Source organism: Erinaceus europaeus, chromosome 4 (assembly GCF_950295315.1).
Source record: "Erinaceus europaeus chromosome 4, mEriEur2.1, whole genome shotgun sequence".
Taxonomy (NCBI): domain Eukaryota; kingdom Metazoa; phylum Chordata; class Mammalia; order Eulipotyphla; family Erinaceidae; genus Erinaceus; species Erinaceus europaeus.
In genome coordinates, this window is record NC_080165.1 from 150325347 (window position 1) to 150339156 (window position 13810).

The 13810-nt window shown below is 50.5% G+C and overlaps 1 protein-coding gene across 2 annotated transcripts; it reads right to left on the reverse strand.

Moving 5' to 3' along the window:
- Positions 1–5996: 5996 nt before the first annotated feature.
- Positions 5997–13143, reverse strand: TSTD3 (thiosulfate sulfurtransferase like domain containing 3). 2 transcript variants are annotated; one of them, XM_060190739.1, is made up of 4 exons: positions 13041–13143; positions 7954–8127; positions 7664–7823; positions 5997–6163 (listed from the first exon to the last, which is right to left on the reverse strand). In XM_060190739.1, the coding sequence occupies exons 1-4, from the start codon at positions 13099–13101 to the stop codon at positions 6091–6093; spliced, it is 468 nt and encodes a 155-aa protein (XP_060046722.1). In that variant the 5' UTR covers positions 13102–13143; the 3' UTR covers positions 5997–6090. The 2 variants fall into 2 exon arrangements, with proteins under 2 accessions (XP_060046722.1, XP_060046721.1); XM_060190738.1 differs by lacking the exon at positions 5997–6163 and adding an exon at positions 6171–6604.
- Between the last annotated feature and the right edge of the window lie 667 nt (positions 13144–13810).

The window sequence follows — 13810 nt, forward strand, 5'->3', positions numbered from 1 at the left end:
ACAGGGCAAATTTTAGACATTTCTCGTCTCTCTCTCTCTCGTTTTTAACTACCATCAAGGCTGTGTCTAGACTTCTGTGTCTGCTTGGTGAATTCATGGCTTCTGGTGACCATTTCTTTTTCCTTTCGTTTTATGGAGCAGAGGAATTTAAGAGGGGGCAGGGGAAATAGGGAGAAAGGGACACTTTTAGCCCTGCTGCACCCCTCGTGAAGCTTTGCTCAAGAAGCTTCCCCCACGAGTGTGGGCTGGGGACTTGAATCTGGGTAACTTGTTCGCTCAACTGGATGTACCCCTGCCCAGCCCCGGGTCTCCTTACCTGGGTCTCATCCCTGCTCCCCACACCTGTCGCCTTCAGTTGTCCCTTGCATGTTTCTTGACGGCAAGTGTGTGATTGCAGTGTTTGTTGAGACCGGTTCTGTTGCAGCTATGTTCTGAGCATTGTACAGTGAAAGCGACTGATTCTCAGAAAAGTCATCTGCTTGCTTCCTGTGACTGGGGAAGATGCAGATTGGACGGTCTCACAGGCCTCTCCCTCCCATCCGTTTCTACACTGGGACGTAATTCCCATCAGCCTCTCAATTGAACTGTATAATTTATGTGAGGTTCATACTCAATATACATTAGCTACGCATAAATAGCTTTGCATTCTGTCACCCACTATGACTACATTTTCTCATTCTTTCTTGAGGGAGCTTGGCAGGTGCATGCACAAGGGTCCTGGTTCAAGCCCCTGCTCCCCACCTGCAGGGGGAGACGCTTGAGAAGTGGTGAAGGGGTGGTACAGGCATCTTTCTACCTCCTCCCTTCTCAATTTTTCTATCCTAGCAGGGGAAAACAAGATAGCTCTGGAAGGGGTCAGTTCCTTGTGCAGGTACTAAGCCCATAACCTGGTGGCCAGGAAAAAAATAAATAAATGGGGAGTTGAGCAGTAGTGCAGAGAGCTAAGCACCAGTAGAAGGATCCCGGTTTGAGCCCCGGCTCCCCACCTGCAGGGGAGTCGCTTCACAGGCGGTGAAGCAGGTCTGCAGGTGTCTGTCTCTCTCTCCCCCTCTCTGTCTTCCCCTCCTCTCTCCATTTCTCTCTGTCCTATCCAACAACGACAGCATCAGTAACAACAACAATAAGAACTACAACAATAAAAAAGAACAAGGGCAACAAGAGGGAAAATAAATATTTTTTTAAATATTTAATATTTAAATAAATCAGTGAACTCATTTATGAGGGAGAGAGAGTGAGTCAGAGCATCACTAACGTGTGTGATGCCCGAGGATGGAACCCCAGACGTCCTGCTTCGAAGTCCAGAGCTCTCTCCGTTGTATTTATCACCGGAATCATTTGTTACTAGTTATTTCTCAACTCACAGGAAGACTTTCTTCCTCAGGCCTTTCATCTCCCTGCTTATGTATTTAAGATACTGGACACTCCGGGAGTCGGGTGGTGGCGCAGTGGGTTAAGCGCACGAGGCACAAAGCGCCAAGGACCTGTGTAAGGATCCCAGTTCGAGCCCCTGGCTCCCCACCTGCAGGGGAGTCGCTTCACAGGTGGTGAAGCAGGTCTGCAGGTGTCTGTCTTTCTCTCCCCTCTCTGTCTTCCCCTCCTCTATCCATTTCTCTCTGTCCTATCCAACAATGACGACATCAACAACCACAAGAATGTTAAACAAGGGCAACAAAATAAATAAATCTAAATAAATAAAAAGATAATGGACACTCCATGTCGTTTGTTTCTCTCTTTTATTGGAAAGCATCCTCTAGTACCATAGCTTCTTGAGAAAGGGGCATTTAAGCTTTTTTTTTTTTTTTCTTATATGGAGCACCTTATGTTATGAGAGAATTCAGTGTGTTACCATTTTGAGGATTCTATTTCTGTTTTTTGGCTGCTTAATTTTTTTAATGGGCTATAGATGGAGGTTTTCTTTTTTTTTTTAATTTGTATTTATAAAAAGGAAACACTGACAAAAACCATAGGATAAGAGGGGTACAACTCCACACAATTCTCACCACCGGAACTCTGTATCCCATCCCCTCCCTGATAGCTTTCCTATTCTTTATCCCTCTGGGAGCATGGACCCAGGGTCACTGTGGGATGAAGAAGGTGGAAGGTCTGGCTTCTGTCATTGCTTCCCCGCTGAACATGGGTGTTGACAGGTGGATCCATACTCCCAGCCTGTCTCTCTCTTTCCCTAGTGGGTTGTTTAATTTTCATTGCTCCTTGCATTAGTACTGTTGCCTACTCCCCGTTTTTCCTAATGTAGAAATTTTAAATATATATTTATTCTTAAATGTTTCACTTCAATTTGATAGGACCGAGAAAGTGGGAGCAGAGGGAAGATAGAGAGGGGGAGAAACAGACATGGGAGCACTGCTTCCCAGCTTGTGACGCCGCCCTCAGGACCAAGGGCTGGTGCGGGCCGAGCTCTGGGTGGGAGCGCGAGTGCTCAGCTGGGCGAGCCGCCGCCTGGCCAGAGAAGCTCCGAACGTGGTCGAGGGGTGGCAAGAGAATGACATTTCCAGCAATGAACTGCTGCTCTTTTAGGCAGTGAGACATTGTGTTTACTGAGGGGTGGGGAAAGCGGCTCTCATTTTGGTGACCTGTTGATTTATTTACTTATTTTTATCATAGTACTTACTGTTCTGCTCGGGCTCATGGTGTCAGTGGGGCGGTTTATTGAACCTGGCACCTTGGAGCCTCAGGAATGAAAGCTTTTCTGCTTTGCCATGGGATATTTAACAATGGGAGTCGGGCGGTAGCGCAACGGGTTAGGCAAGTGCACATGGCGCAAAGCCAAAGCACAAGGACCTGCGTGAGGATCCCGGTTCGAGCCCCCAGCTCCCCACCTGCAGGGGAGTCGCTTCCCAGGAGGTGAAGCAGGTCTGCAGGTGTCTGTCTTTCCCTCCCCCTCTCTGTCTTCCCCTCCTCTCTCCATTTCTCTCTGTCCTAGCCAACAACGAACGACATCAACAATGGCAATCAATAATAATAATCACAACGAGGCTACAACAACAAGGGCAACAAAAAGGGGCAAAAAATGGCCTCCAGGAGCGGTGGATTCATGGTGCAGGCACCGAGCCCAGCAATAACCCTGGAGGGAAAAAAAACTCTAGAAGATAGTTACAGGATCTATACCCAGGCCAGTCAGGAAGGCCTTTTTTAAATACCAGAACACTGCTCAGCTATGGTTTATGGGGTGTGTGTGTGTGGGGGGGGAGGGATTAAACCTGGGAATTTGAAGCCCCAGGCAGAGTCACTTTGCACAACCATCATGTTATCTACCCTGGCCTGATGGCCTTGTGTTTTTGCCTGGATTTTCAACTAGGAGAGTTTGCTGTTGTTTTAATATTTTTGTTCTTAAGTGATTTTGAAAGTTTTGACACAACGTGAAACTTACATGGCCATAGTTTTGTCGGAATGTAGTCAGACTCGTTCCTGGCTCATTTTGTGCTGCAGGAACAGAGTTGGCTGTCGCAATAGAGGCCTTACGCCACGTAACAGGGATTTACTGTTGTCAGGCCCCGCTCTCACCAAATCACTTTTGTTTCAACGTGGTGTCACGGAATGATTTAGGGCTCCATGGTGTGGCTGAGCAAGCTCCTGTTGTAATATTTCTTTTTTTTTTTTTTAACCAGAGCACTATTCAGCTCTGGCTTATGGTGGTGCAAGGGACTGAACCTGGGACTCTGGAGCCTCAGGCATGGGAGTCTGTTTGCGTAACCATTATGCTATCTACCCACCGCCCGTAATATTTCATTATTTAAGAGAGAAAGACGGGGTGGGGTAGGCAGCATAATGGTTCTAAAGAGAGACTCTCATGCCTGAGGCTTCCAAGTCCCAGGTTCAGTCCCCTGCACTGCTCCATCTGAGGCATTCCTGTGGGCATGAAGCTAGAACCCGGGGCTTAGAGTATCCTAAGGCAAGGGCTGTCTTACCAGCTGAGCCATCTCCCACCCCACCCCCTTTCTGTATATTTGATAGGACAGGAACTGAGAAGGGGTGAGGAAATTAGAGAGACAGATGCCTGCAGACCCGCCTCATCACTCAGAAAGCTTCGCCTTACAGGTTGGAAGCAAGGCTCGAACCAAGGCCCTCATGATGTGTGTGTGCATTCAACCAAGTGTGCTGGCAGCCATCCCTTCTCCTTACCTTCCCCTTCCCCCACGATTTCTTTCTTTCCTATTAAGTAAGAAAAAAAGGAAAATAAAATAAAAGAAAATGGTGGATTCGTAGTGCTCATAGAGCCCTAGTGATAGATAACCTTGGTGGCAGTAAAAAAGAAAGAAAAAGTCTTATTTCTGTAAGGGCTGCTCAGTTTCTAGTTCACCTCTAAACTCCAGGATATAGAGCTTGCTAGGGTTTCCAGAGAAAAACCAGTTTAAATACTCGGGCTCTTGACCTAAACTTTTATTCCTTAAGGCCCCAAGCAGTTCAGTAGTGTCTAATTCACTACAGCTTTCTCCTAAAAATCTGCCCTTTTATTTATGATAGAGAACTTGCAGTGTGCAAAGTCCCAGGTTCAAGCCTCCTGTCCCCACGTAGAGGGGAGAAGAGTCAGCAGCAGTGAAGCTGGGCTGCAGGTGTGTCTCTCCTCTCCTCTCCCCCTTCCCTATCAGTTCATCTCTGTCTCTATTTTCATACATCATGTTGCACTTTTTTGGATTCCGAGTTTGTTTTTTTTCTGCCTCCAGGATTATCGCTGGGGATCGGTGAGAATGCACTGTGAATCCACTGCTCCTAGAGGCCATTTTTCCCATTTTGTTGCCCTCGTTGTTATTATTGTTATAGCTGTTGTTGTTGGATAGAACAGAGAGAAATAGAGAGAAGACTGAGAGGGAGAGAGAAAGACACCTGCAGACCTGCTTCACCGCTTGTGAAGCGACTCCCCTGCAGGTGGGGAGCCGGGATCCTTACACCGTCTTTGTGCTTTGCCCCAAGTGTGCTTAACGTGCTACCGCCCAACCCCCCTCCCAGGTTTATATTTTAAGGTCAAGTCTCAGGACCAGGCATTGGCCCACCTGGCTAAGTACACACACTGCCAGTTGGAAGGACCCGAGTTCGAACCCTACTCCCTACCTGCAAGGGGAGCTTCACAAATGGTGAAGCAGGTCTGCAGGTGTCTATCCCCCCTCCCCTCTCAATTTCTCTCTGTCCTGTCAAATAAAACAAGAAAAATGAAACAAGACACCCCCCCCCCACAACTGGGAAAAATGGCTCCAGGATGGTGGATTCATAGCGCTGGCACTGAGCCCCAGTGATAATCCTGGATGCAGTAAAACAAAAACAAAGGTCGAGTCTCTAGTAACTAAAAGCCATATCAACACAGATGGCCACACACTATGACGAGGTGAAAACCTAGTCTGTGGGAATACTATTGAACTATCTCAAACTTTATTATCTTTACTTACTTAGAGACAGGCAGAAATCGAGAAGGGGGTTATGGATTGACCTGTCAATGCCCATGTCCAGCAGAAAAGCAATTACAGAAGTCAGATCTCCCATCTTCTGTACCCCATAAAGACCTTTGTCCAAAACTTCCTGAGGGAAAAAGGACAGGTAGCCTTCCGATGGAGGGAATGGGACACGGAACTCTAGTGGTGGGAACTGTGTGCAAGGACCCACAATCTTGCCGGTCACTATTTAATCACTAATAGTAGTGATGATAAAATCAATCAAGAGAGAAGGAGGTGACGGACAGAGACGCCTGCAATACTGCTTCAGCACTTGTGAAGCTTTCCTCCCCCCTGCAGGTGGGGCCCGGGGGCTTGAACCTGGGTGCTTGACCCCTGCAATGTGTGTGCTTAATCTGCTGCGCCATCACCTGGGCTCCCTGTCTCTAACTGTTTATAATTAATCATTGCAACCTCTGCCCTTAATTCCTGTGACAATTCACATACTTGTCTCAACCCTCGATCACCTTGGGCTATCGGCAAGGAAGTATTCTCAATTTACCAATAAGAGAGCCAATAAAATACTTGAGACACACACACACACACCTCTTACAATAGTGTCACCACTAGATTTTTATTCCTCTGCTCACTCGGGGCTGCACACGAGATGGGGTGTACAGACGGGGAAAGCCAGCTTGTGTCCCCAAGTCTACTCTTCTTGTTTCTTCTCTGGATGCTCATAGGTTGACCACTCCTTCCATCCCCCGGCGTAGTGCTGAGCGCTGAAAACACACATCCAGCAGTCAGTGCTGTGAACACGCTCTCCTGTTGTGTGACACCAGCCGGACTGGGACTTGGAGAGAAAAGCTCTCGTGACTGATATGCAGTGGCTGTTCCCCAGACTTTGCAGATGTTAAACATGTATGAGAAACAGACACATCAGATAAGGAACATGGCTTCACAGCCTGGGGTATGGATTGACCCATCAGCGCCCACGCCCACGTCCAGCGGAGAAGCACTTACAGAAGCCACAGCTCCCACCTTCCGCTCCCCAGAAAGACTTTGATCCGGACTCCCAGAGGGGGAGAAATGTTAGAGGAAGATGACTTGAGGGCTCTGAACTTCAACTCCATTAGGACCAGGAGAGAGAAGAGGACAAAGGGAGGGCAGTTGGATGCAGTGATAGATCTATGTGTGACTTGGGAAGGAAGAGAAGAGGGGACCTAAAAAAAAAAAAGTAGCTCAGATAGATACCAATATAGACAGCCAGTTGTGGAAAGTATAGTTAAGGCATATCTGCAACCTCAAGAATTTCTGTAGCTTCCGATGGAGGACTTGGGGTCCAGACGCTGCTGGTATGACAAAGTCATACCCCTGTTATCTTGTAATTTTGTAAGTCAATATTAAATCATGAATTTTTTTTTTTTTAAAAAAAGAATGTCTTCCAAGTGTGACTCCCCAGCTTCCATCCTCAGCTCCACTGTGGAACTCTGAATGCGAAGCAGTGCTCTGGTGTTTCATTAAAATGGAAAAGAAGGGGCCGGGGTGGCGGCGCACCTGGTTGAGCGCACATGTTACAGTGAGCGAGGACCAGAGTTCGAGCCCCCAGTCCCCACCTTCAGGGGAAAGCTTTGCGAGTGATAAAGCAGGGCTGCAGGTGTCTCTCTGTCTCTCAATTTCTGACTGTCTCGATCCAATAAACGAAGGTAATTTTTTTTTTCCCCTTTTGTTGCCCTTGTTGTAGCTTCGTTGTGGTTATTATTATTGCCCTTGTTGACGCAATTCGTTGTTGGATAGGACAGAGAGAAATGGAGAGAGGAGGGGAAGACAGAGAAGGGGAGAGAAAGACAGACACCTGCAGACCTGCTTCACCGCCTGTGAAGCGACTCCCCTGCAGTTGGGGAGCCGGGGGCTCGAACCGGGATCCTTACGCCGGTCCCTGCGCTTAGCGCCACATGCGGGAAAAGGTAATTTTTTAAAATGTAATATAACTGCACCAAGGAGATGACTTAGCAGCATAACACACACACGAGGCCCTGCTTGTGAGCCTGAGAACCAGTGAAAATAATAATCAGAGATGGCGTTTCTGTGAGCAGGACGAAGTGAGTCTCTTAGTCTTACTCTCCAGCCATTACTGACAGGGCAGGCCCTACAGAGGCGACGCGGACACACTTATTTCCTCTCTCTCTTCCTCTCTGTTCCACGTGGCGCTGAGATCAGACCCAGACGGCCGCACCAGGGCATGCACTCTGCATACGCTCATCAGCACCTCGCCCACGTACCTGCTAAATCCCAGAGACACCGCTGTCTCCAGAGCTTTCTTGCTCCTCACTCCAGCTAAGCAGGAGAACACTAGGTTGTCAGATTTGGACGGCTGCTCTTCATTGTACTTCTCTTTGAATTCTCTGGGGCTCATCTGCAGCGCTTCCACTACGTCGTCTACTGTAAGAGAGGCGGCTCAGCTGTCCGTCCGTCCGTCCGTCCGTCCGTCCGTCCGTCCGTCCATCCATCCGTCCGCTCAGTGGTCCACACACACAGCACGCACACACTTCTGCCAGTTTGAGACACTTACATGGTATGTTCATCGACCCGGGGATCTTTCCATACATATAAATTTCCCACGTCTCTCTAACGTCAATTAAGATGATTTTTTTGGAATTCAGCAGGTTTTTAAGTTCCTTGTAAGTGACAACTTTGGAAACTGCAGTACAAAAATTGTGGCAGCTTCCTTTTATGGACTTCAAACCTGAAAAGAATACAATCATTTAGACACCTTCAAACTTCCTCGTGGATAGACTGACAACACGGACTGAGACAGATGGCCCCAAGCTGACGGAGATTATAAGCCCCAGACACCCAATTCAGCGGCTTCAGATTTCCCTTCCTCCCGCTCTCCCTGTCGTTTCCCTCCCCTATACCAGTCAGGCACTTTATGTATTTACTTAATTATTTATTTTCCCACAGCCCTGCTCAGCTCTGGCTGATGGTGGTGCAGGGGACTGAACCTAGGACTTCAGAGCCTCAAGCAGGGGAGTCTGTTTGTGGAACCATTATGCTGTCTCCCCCTGACCCCAGTCAGACATGTCCTTGCCTCCTTGCTGTGGGCTCATATTCTAACATCCTTCTTAATGTGTTGTTAAAATTCGGAGGCTCCAGCTGGCCGGGCTAGCTTCACGGGCGGGTAACAGAGACGACCAGAGACATACGGCTGGGCAGGGCAGCTGTATTTCTTTATTCAGGAACAACGATTCATAAACTAACCCAAACTAATCACCAAACAGAACTCTGCTGCCTCTTTCCCCCGCGGCGGCACCAAGCACTCTCGAACTCTGCAACTCTCCAACTCTGGAACTCTGGAACCCTCCCGGGGTTCTTTGGGGCGGGCCAAGCGGGACCGTGAAATTAGCAGGACTGATCCAATTTTCTTGGCAGGGGAGAGCTAGAACAACCCAATGTAAAGCATACAACATTAATGAAGCGCTCTCGCTCAACTACTGGGGAGAGCAGGTCAAGGCATTTCCTCTTGGGGCCAGTTGGTTATTGTTCTGCTTTTGTTTGATAAACTAAGTATTCGGTGTATCTATTTTGCGTATGCCTTGGACTGGAAAGATAGCCTAACAGTTATGCAAAAGACTTTCATGCCGAGTCTCTGAGGCCCCAGGTTCAATTCCCCCCCACCAAAAAAAATTAGAATTAAAGATATTTTGTGCACATCTTGACTCTAAGCAGCAAGACACAAGCCTGCCCTCCTGTGATGGATGTGACAATCGGATTCAGGCAGTCCTGGCTCCCTTCTGTGCTCACTCAAGACCCTTCACTGGAGGAGGGGTGTGAAACACACATTCGCTATTTGGTAACTGCATTGGTAGATGACATAGAAGGTGTTGTTGTTGTTTTTTAAATCTTCCCTTTTGTTGTCCTTGTTTTTTTTATTGTTGTCGTAGTTGTTATTGTTGTTGTTATTGATGTCATCGTTGGATAGGACAGACAGAAATTGAGAGGAGGGGAAGACAGAGAGGGGGAGAAAAAGACAGACACCTGCAGACCTGCTTCACCACCTGTGAAGCGACTCCCCTGCAGGTGGGGAGCCTGGGGGCTCGAACCGGGATCCTTATGCCAGTCCTTGGGCTTTACTCCACGTGCGCTTAATCCGCTGCGCTACCGCCCGACTCCCGACAAATAAGTTTGAATCCAAGTTACAATATTAAGGAAATCATTTTTTTTCATCTGCAAATGTAAATAAACCCAACATCTGAAACTACGTCTGTAAGTACTTAAAGGCACCGTCAGTCAGACTGTTGGTAATACTTGGTAATAACGTACAAAGTCATGGATCCACCCTGATACCAAATCATACAAGGGGAAAATCAATGGAAAGGAGACGATTTTTGCTGATAATAAATGTAGAAGGAATGATGGAAACAAAATCATTTTTAGTTAAAACTCCTTAGGAATAAGTTGCAGACAAGAACTGTACACGGGTGGCTGCCAGAGTCAGAGGGTGGGAGGGAGTACCACAGGAGGCAAGCCAGCTGGCGCTTCCCTGGGCATCTAGCCGTCCTGAGCTGACAGACGCGGCCCAACCCTCTGAAGAGAGTGGACGCGGGAGAGACAGCATAATCGCTCTGCAAAGAGACTCTCATGCCTGAGGCTCTGAAGTCCCAGGGTCAGTCTCCTGTACCACCATAAACCAGAGCTGAGCAGTGCTCTGGTGAAAGGAAGGAAGGAAGGAAGGGGGGAGGGAGGGAAAGGGAAAAGTGGGAAACTGCTTTCAGAAGTATTTGCTGATTCTCCACTGTAGCCACCTCCCCAAATGTCATCTATCCACCTGTAGTGTAGCACCCCTCAGTTCTGATTCATGACAGGCTGGGGGGGATTGAACCTGGGGCCTCCGAGTCTGTCACAAAAGTCCTTTGCATAATCTTCAGTCCATCTCCCTGGCCCTGCGAGATATAAATTTATATTTACACAGAGCCTGGGAGGAAAGTAGGATCTATCATCCATCTGTCTGGTGTCCAGTTGTTCTGTTTCTTTCTTTCTTTCTTTTTTTTTTTTTTTTTTGGCTTTGTATGTTTTTTTTTAATTTTATTTTATTTTTAATTTATTTCTTTATTGGGGAATTAATGTTTTACATTTAACAGTAAATACAATAGTTTGTACATGCATAACATTCCCCAGTTTCCCATTTAACAATACAACCCCCACTATGTCATTCATCATTTTTCATGGACCTGTATTCTCCCCACCCACCCACCCCAGAGTCTTTGACTTTGGTGCAATACGCCAATTCCATTTCAGGTTCGACTTGTGTTTTCGTTTCTGATCTTGTTTTTCAACTTCGGCCTGAGAGTGAGATCATCCCATATTCAACCTTCAGTTTCTGACTTATTTCACTCAACATGATTTTTTCAAGGTCCATCCAAGATCGGTTGAAAACGGTGAAGTCACCATTTTTTACAGCTGAGTAGTATTCCATTGTGTATATAGACCACAACTTGCTCAGCCACTCGTCTGTTGTTGGACACCTGGGTTGCTTCCAGGTTTTGGCTATTACAAATTGTGCTGCCAAGAACAAATATGTACACAGATCTTTTTGGATGGATGTGTTGGGTTCCTTAGGATATATCCCCAGGAGGGGAACTGCAGGGTCATAGGGTAGGTCCATTTCTAGCCTTCTGAGAGTTCTCCAGACTGTTCTCCATAGAGGTTGGACCAATTGACATTCCCACCAGCAGTGCAGGAGGGTTCCTTTGACCCCACACCCTCTCCAGCATTTGGTGCTGCTACCTTTTCTGATGTGTGACATTCTCACAGGAGTGAAGTGGTGTCTCATTGTTGTCTTTATAGTTGTTCTGTTTCTACAATGAGAGGAAAGCAGCTTCATCTCACGGCCCCCACACTGTGCAGGGCCGACTCAGAACCTCACACCTGGGGTGATGCTCGGCTCCCTGCGCTGCGGTTGTCTCCAGCTCTTCAGAGATCACTTCAACACTAAGCTGCTAGCATTCACCCCCGGGGTAACACCACGAAAGGTACTTCTCGCCAGAGGCCCTCAACCACAACCGCTGGGACCCCCTGTGCCAGGGATGTGCCCCCCTCCCTCTCTCTCAAATAAATAAATCTTTAAAGAAAACTCAGAGGCTCCCACATTGTCATGGTCCATGATGCCTTCAATGTCTTGCCAAGTCTTTTTTTTAAAAAAATATTTATTTATTATTTATTCCCTTTTTTGTTGCCCTTGTTGTAGTTATTATTATTTTAAAATTTAATATTTATTTATTTATTTTCCCTTTTGTTGTCCTTATTGTTTAACATTTTTGTGGTTATTGTTGTAGTTGCTGTTGGATAGGACAGAGAGAAATGGAGAGAGGTGGGGAAGACAGAGAGGGGGAGAGAAAGACAGACACCTGCAGACCTGCTTCACCGCCTGGGAAGCGACGCCCCTGCAGGTGGGGAGCCGGGTCCTTGCGCTTTGTGCCACGTGCGCTTAACCCACTGCGCCACCGCCCGACCCCCTGTTGTAGTTATTATTGTCGTCGATGTCGTTGCTGGATAGGACAGAGCCTGGCTCGTGACTCTGTAGATCAAGCGCCCCCCGCCCCCGCACCCCCAGGCCGGGCCCCGGGGCCCGCGGGTCTCACCGCAAGGGGACCGGCGGCACCATCCGGCTCCAAAGTCCCAGGTTCAATCCCCGCTCCCAACACCATCCACCTGAGCTGATCATTTGCTCTGGTAAAAATAAAAATAAAATAAAATGTTTAAACAAAAATGATGAAAAGCTAAAAGCAGTGCTCTCTAGTGGTCCATAAGTGTGATTCTCAACGCTAGGCTTGTGGGTGCATCCTGACCCCTGGCTGGTCCAAGCGGAGAAGGGGCCTTTGTTGCTCAATTGCGCACTGACGGCTCAGCCAAGTGTCTGCACACCGGCCGCCTTGGAACAAAGCCCTTGCACAACAGCCAGCAGGAGCCCAGTGTTTGCACAGGAGCCCCCCCGGAGTCCAGTGTTTGCACACGAGCCACCTGGAGCAGACCCTTTGCACACGAGCCCCCGGGAGCCCAGCGTGTGCACAACAGCCAGCAGGAGCCCAGTGTTTGCACAGGAGCCCCCCGGAGCCCAGTGTTTGCACACGAGCCACCTGGAGCAGACCCTTTGCACACGAGCCCCCCCGGAGCCCAGTGTTTGCACATGAGCCACCTGGAGCAGACCCTTTGCACAGGAGTCCCCCGGAGCCCAGCGTGTGCACAACAGCCAGCAGGAGCCCAGTGTTGCACAGGAGCCCCCCGGAGCCCAGTGTTTGCACACGAGCCACCTGGAGCAGACCCTTTGCACACGAGCCCCCCGGAGCCCAGTGTTTGCACACGAGCCACCTGGAGCAGACCCTTTGCACACGAGCCCCCCCGGAGCCCAGTGTTTGCACACGAGCCACCTGGAGCAGACCCTTTGCACAGGAGCCCCCCCAGAGCCCAGCGTTTGCACAGGAGCCCCCGGGAGCCCAGCGTTTGCACAACAGCCAGCAGGAGCAAAGCCTTTCCACCCCCGTAGCCTCTTCCGAAACCCCGCAGCTCACACCCCGGGCGCCCTGAACACCGAGCCTGGCTCATAACTCGACCCCCGCCCCCCACACCCCCAGGCCGGGCCCCGCGGCCCGCGGGTCTCACCCCAGAGCGCAGCGTCCCCGCAGGCGAGCAGCGCCCCGCGCAAGGGGACCGGCGGCACCATCCGGTTGGCGGGGGCAGCGGGTTCCGGCCTGGCTCCTCCTCCCCGGCCTGGCTCCTCCTCCCCGGCCTGGCTCCTCCTCCCCGGCCTGGCTCCTCCTCCCCCGGCCTGGCTCCTCCTTCCCCGGCCTGGCTCCTCCTCCCCCGGCCTGGCTCCTCCTCCCCGGCCTGGCTCCTCCCCCCGGCCTGGCTCCTCCTCCCCGGCCTGGCTCCTCCTCCCCCGGCCTGGCTCCTCCTCCCCCGGCCTGGCTCCTCCTCCCCGGCCTGGCTCCTCCCCCCGGCCTGGCTCCTCCTCCCCGGCCTGGCTCCTCCTCCCCCGGCCTGGCTCCTCCTCCCCCGGCCTGACTCCTCCTCCCCGGCCTGGCTCCTCCTCCCCGGCCTTCCCCGGCCTGGCTCCTCCTCCCCCGGCCTGACTCCTCCTCCCCGGCCTGGCTCCTCCTCCCCGGCCTTCCCCGGCCTGGCTCCTCCTCCCCCGGCCTGGCTCCTCCCCCCCGGCCTGGCTCCTCCTCCCCCGGCCTGGCTCCTCCTCCCCCGGCCTGGCTCCTCCTCCCCGGCCTGGCTCCTCCCCCCGGCCTGGCTCCTCCTCCCCGGCCTGGCTCCTCCTCCCCCGGCCTGGCTCCTCCTCCCCCGGCCTGACTCCTCCTCCCCGGCCTGGCTCCTCCTCCCCGGCCTTCCCCGGCCTGGCTCCTCCTCCCCCGGCCTGACTCCTCCTC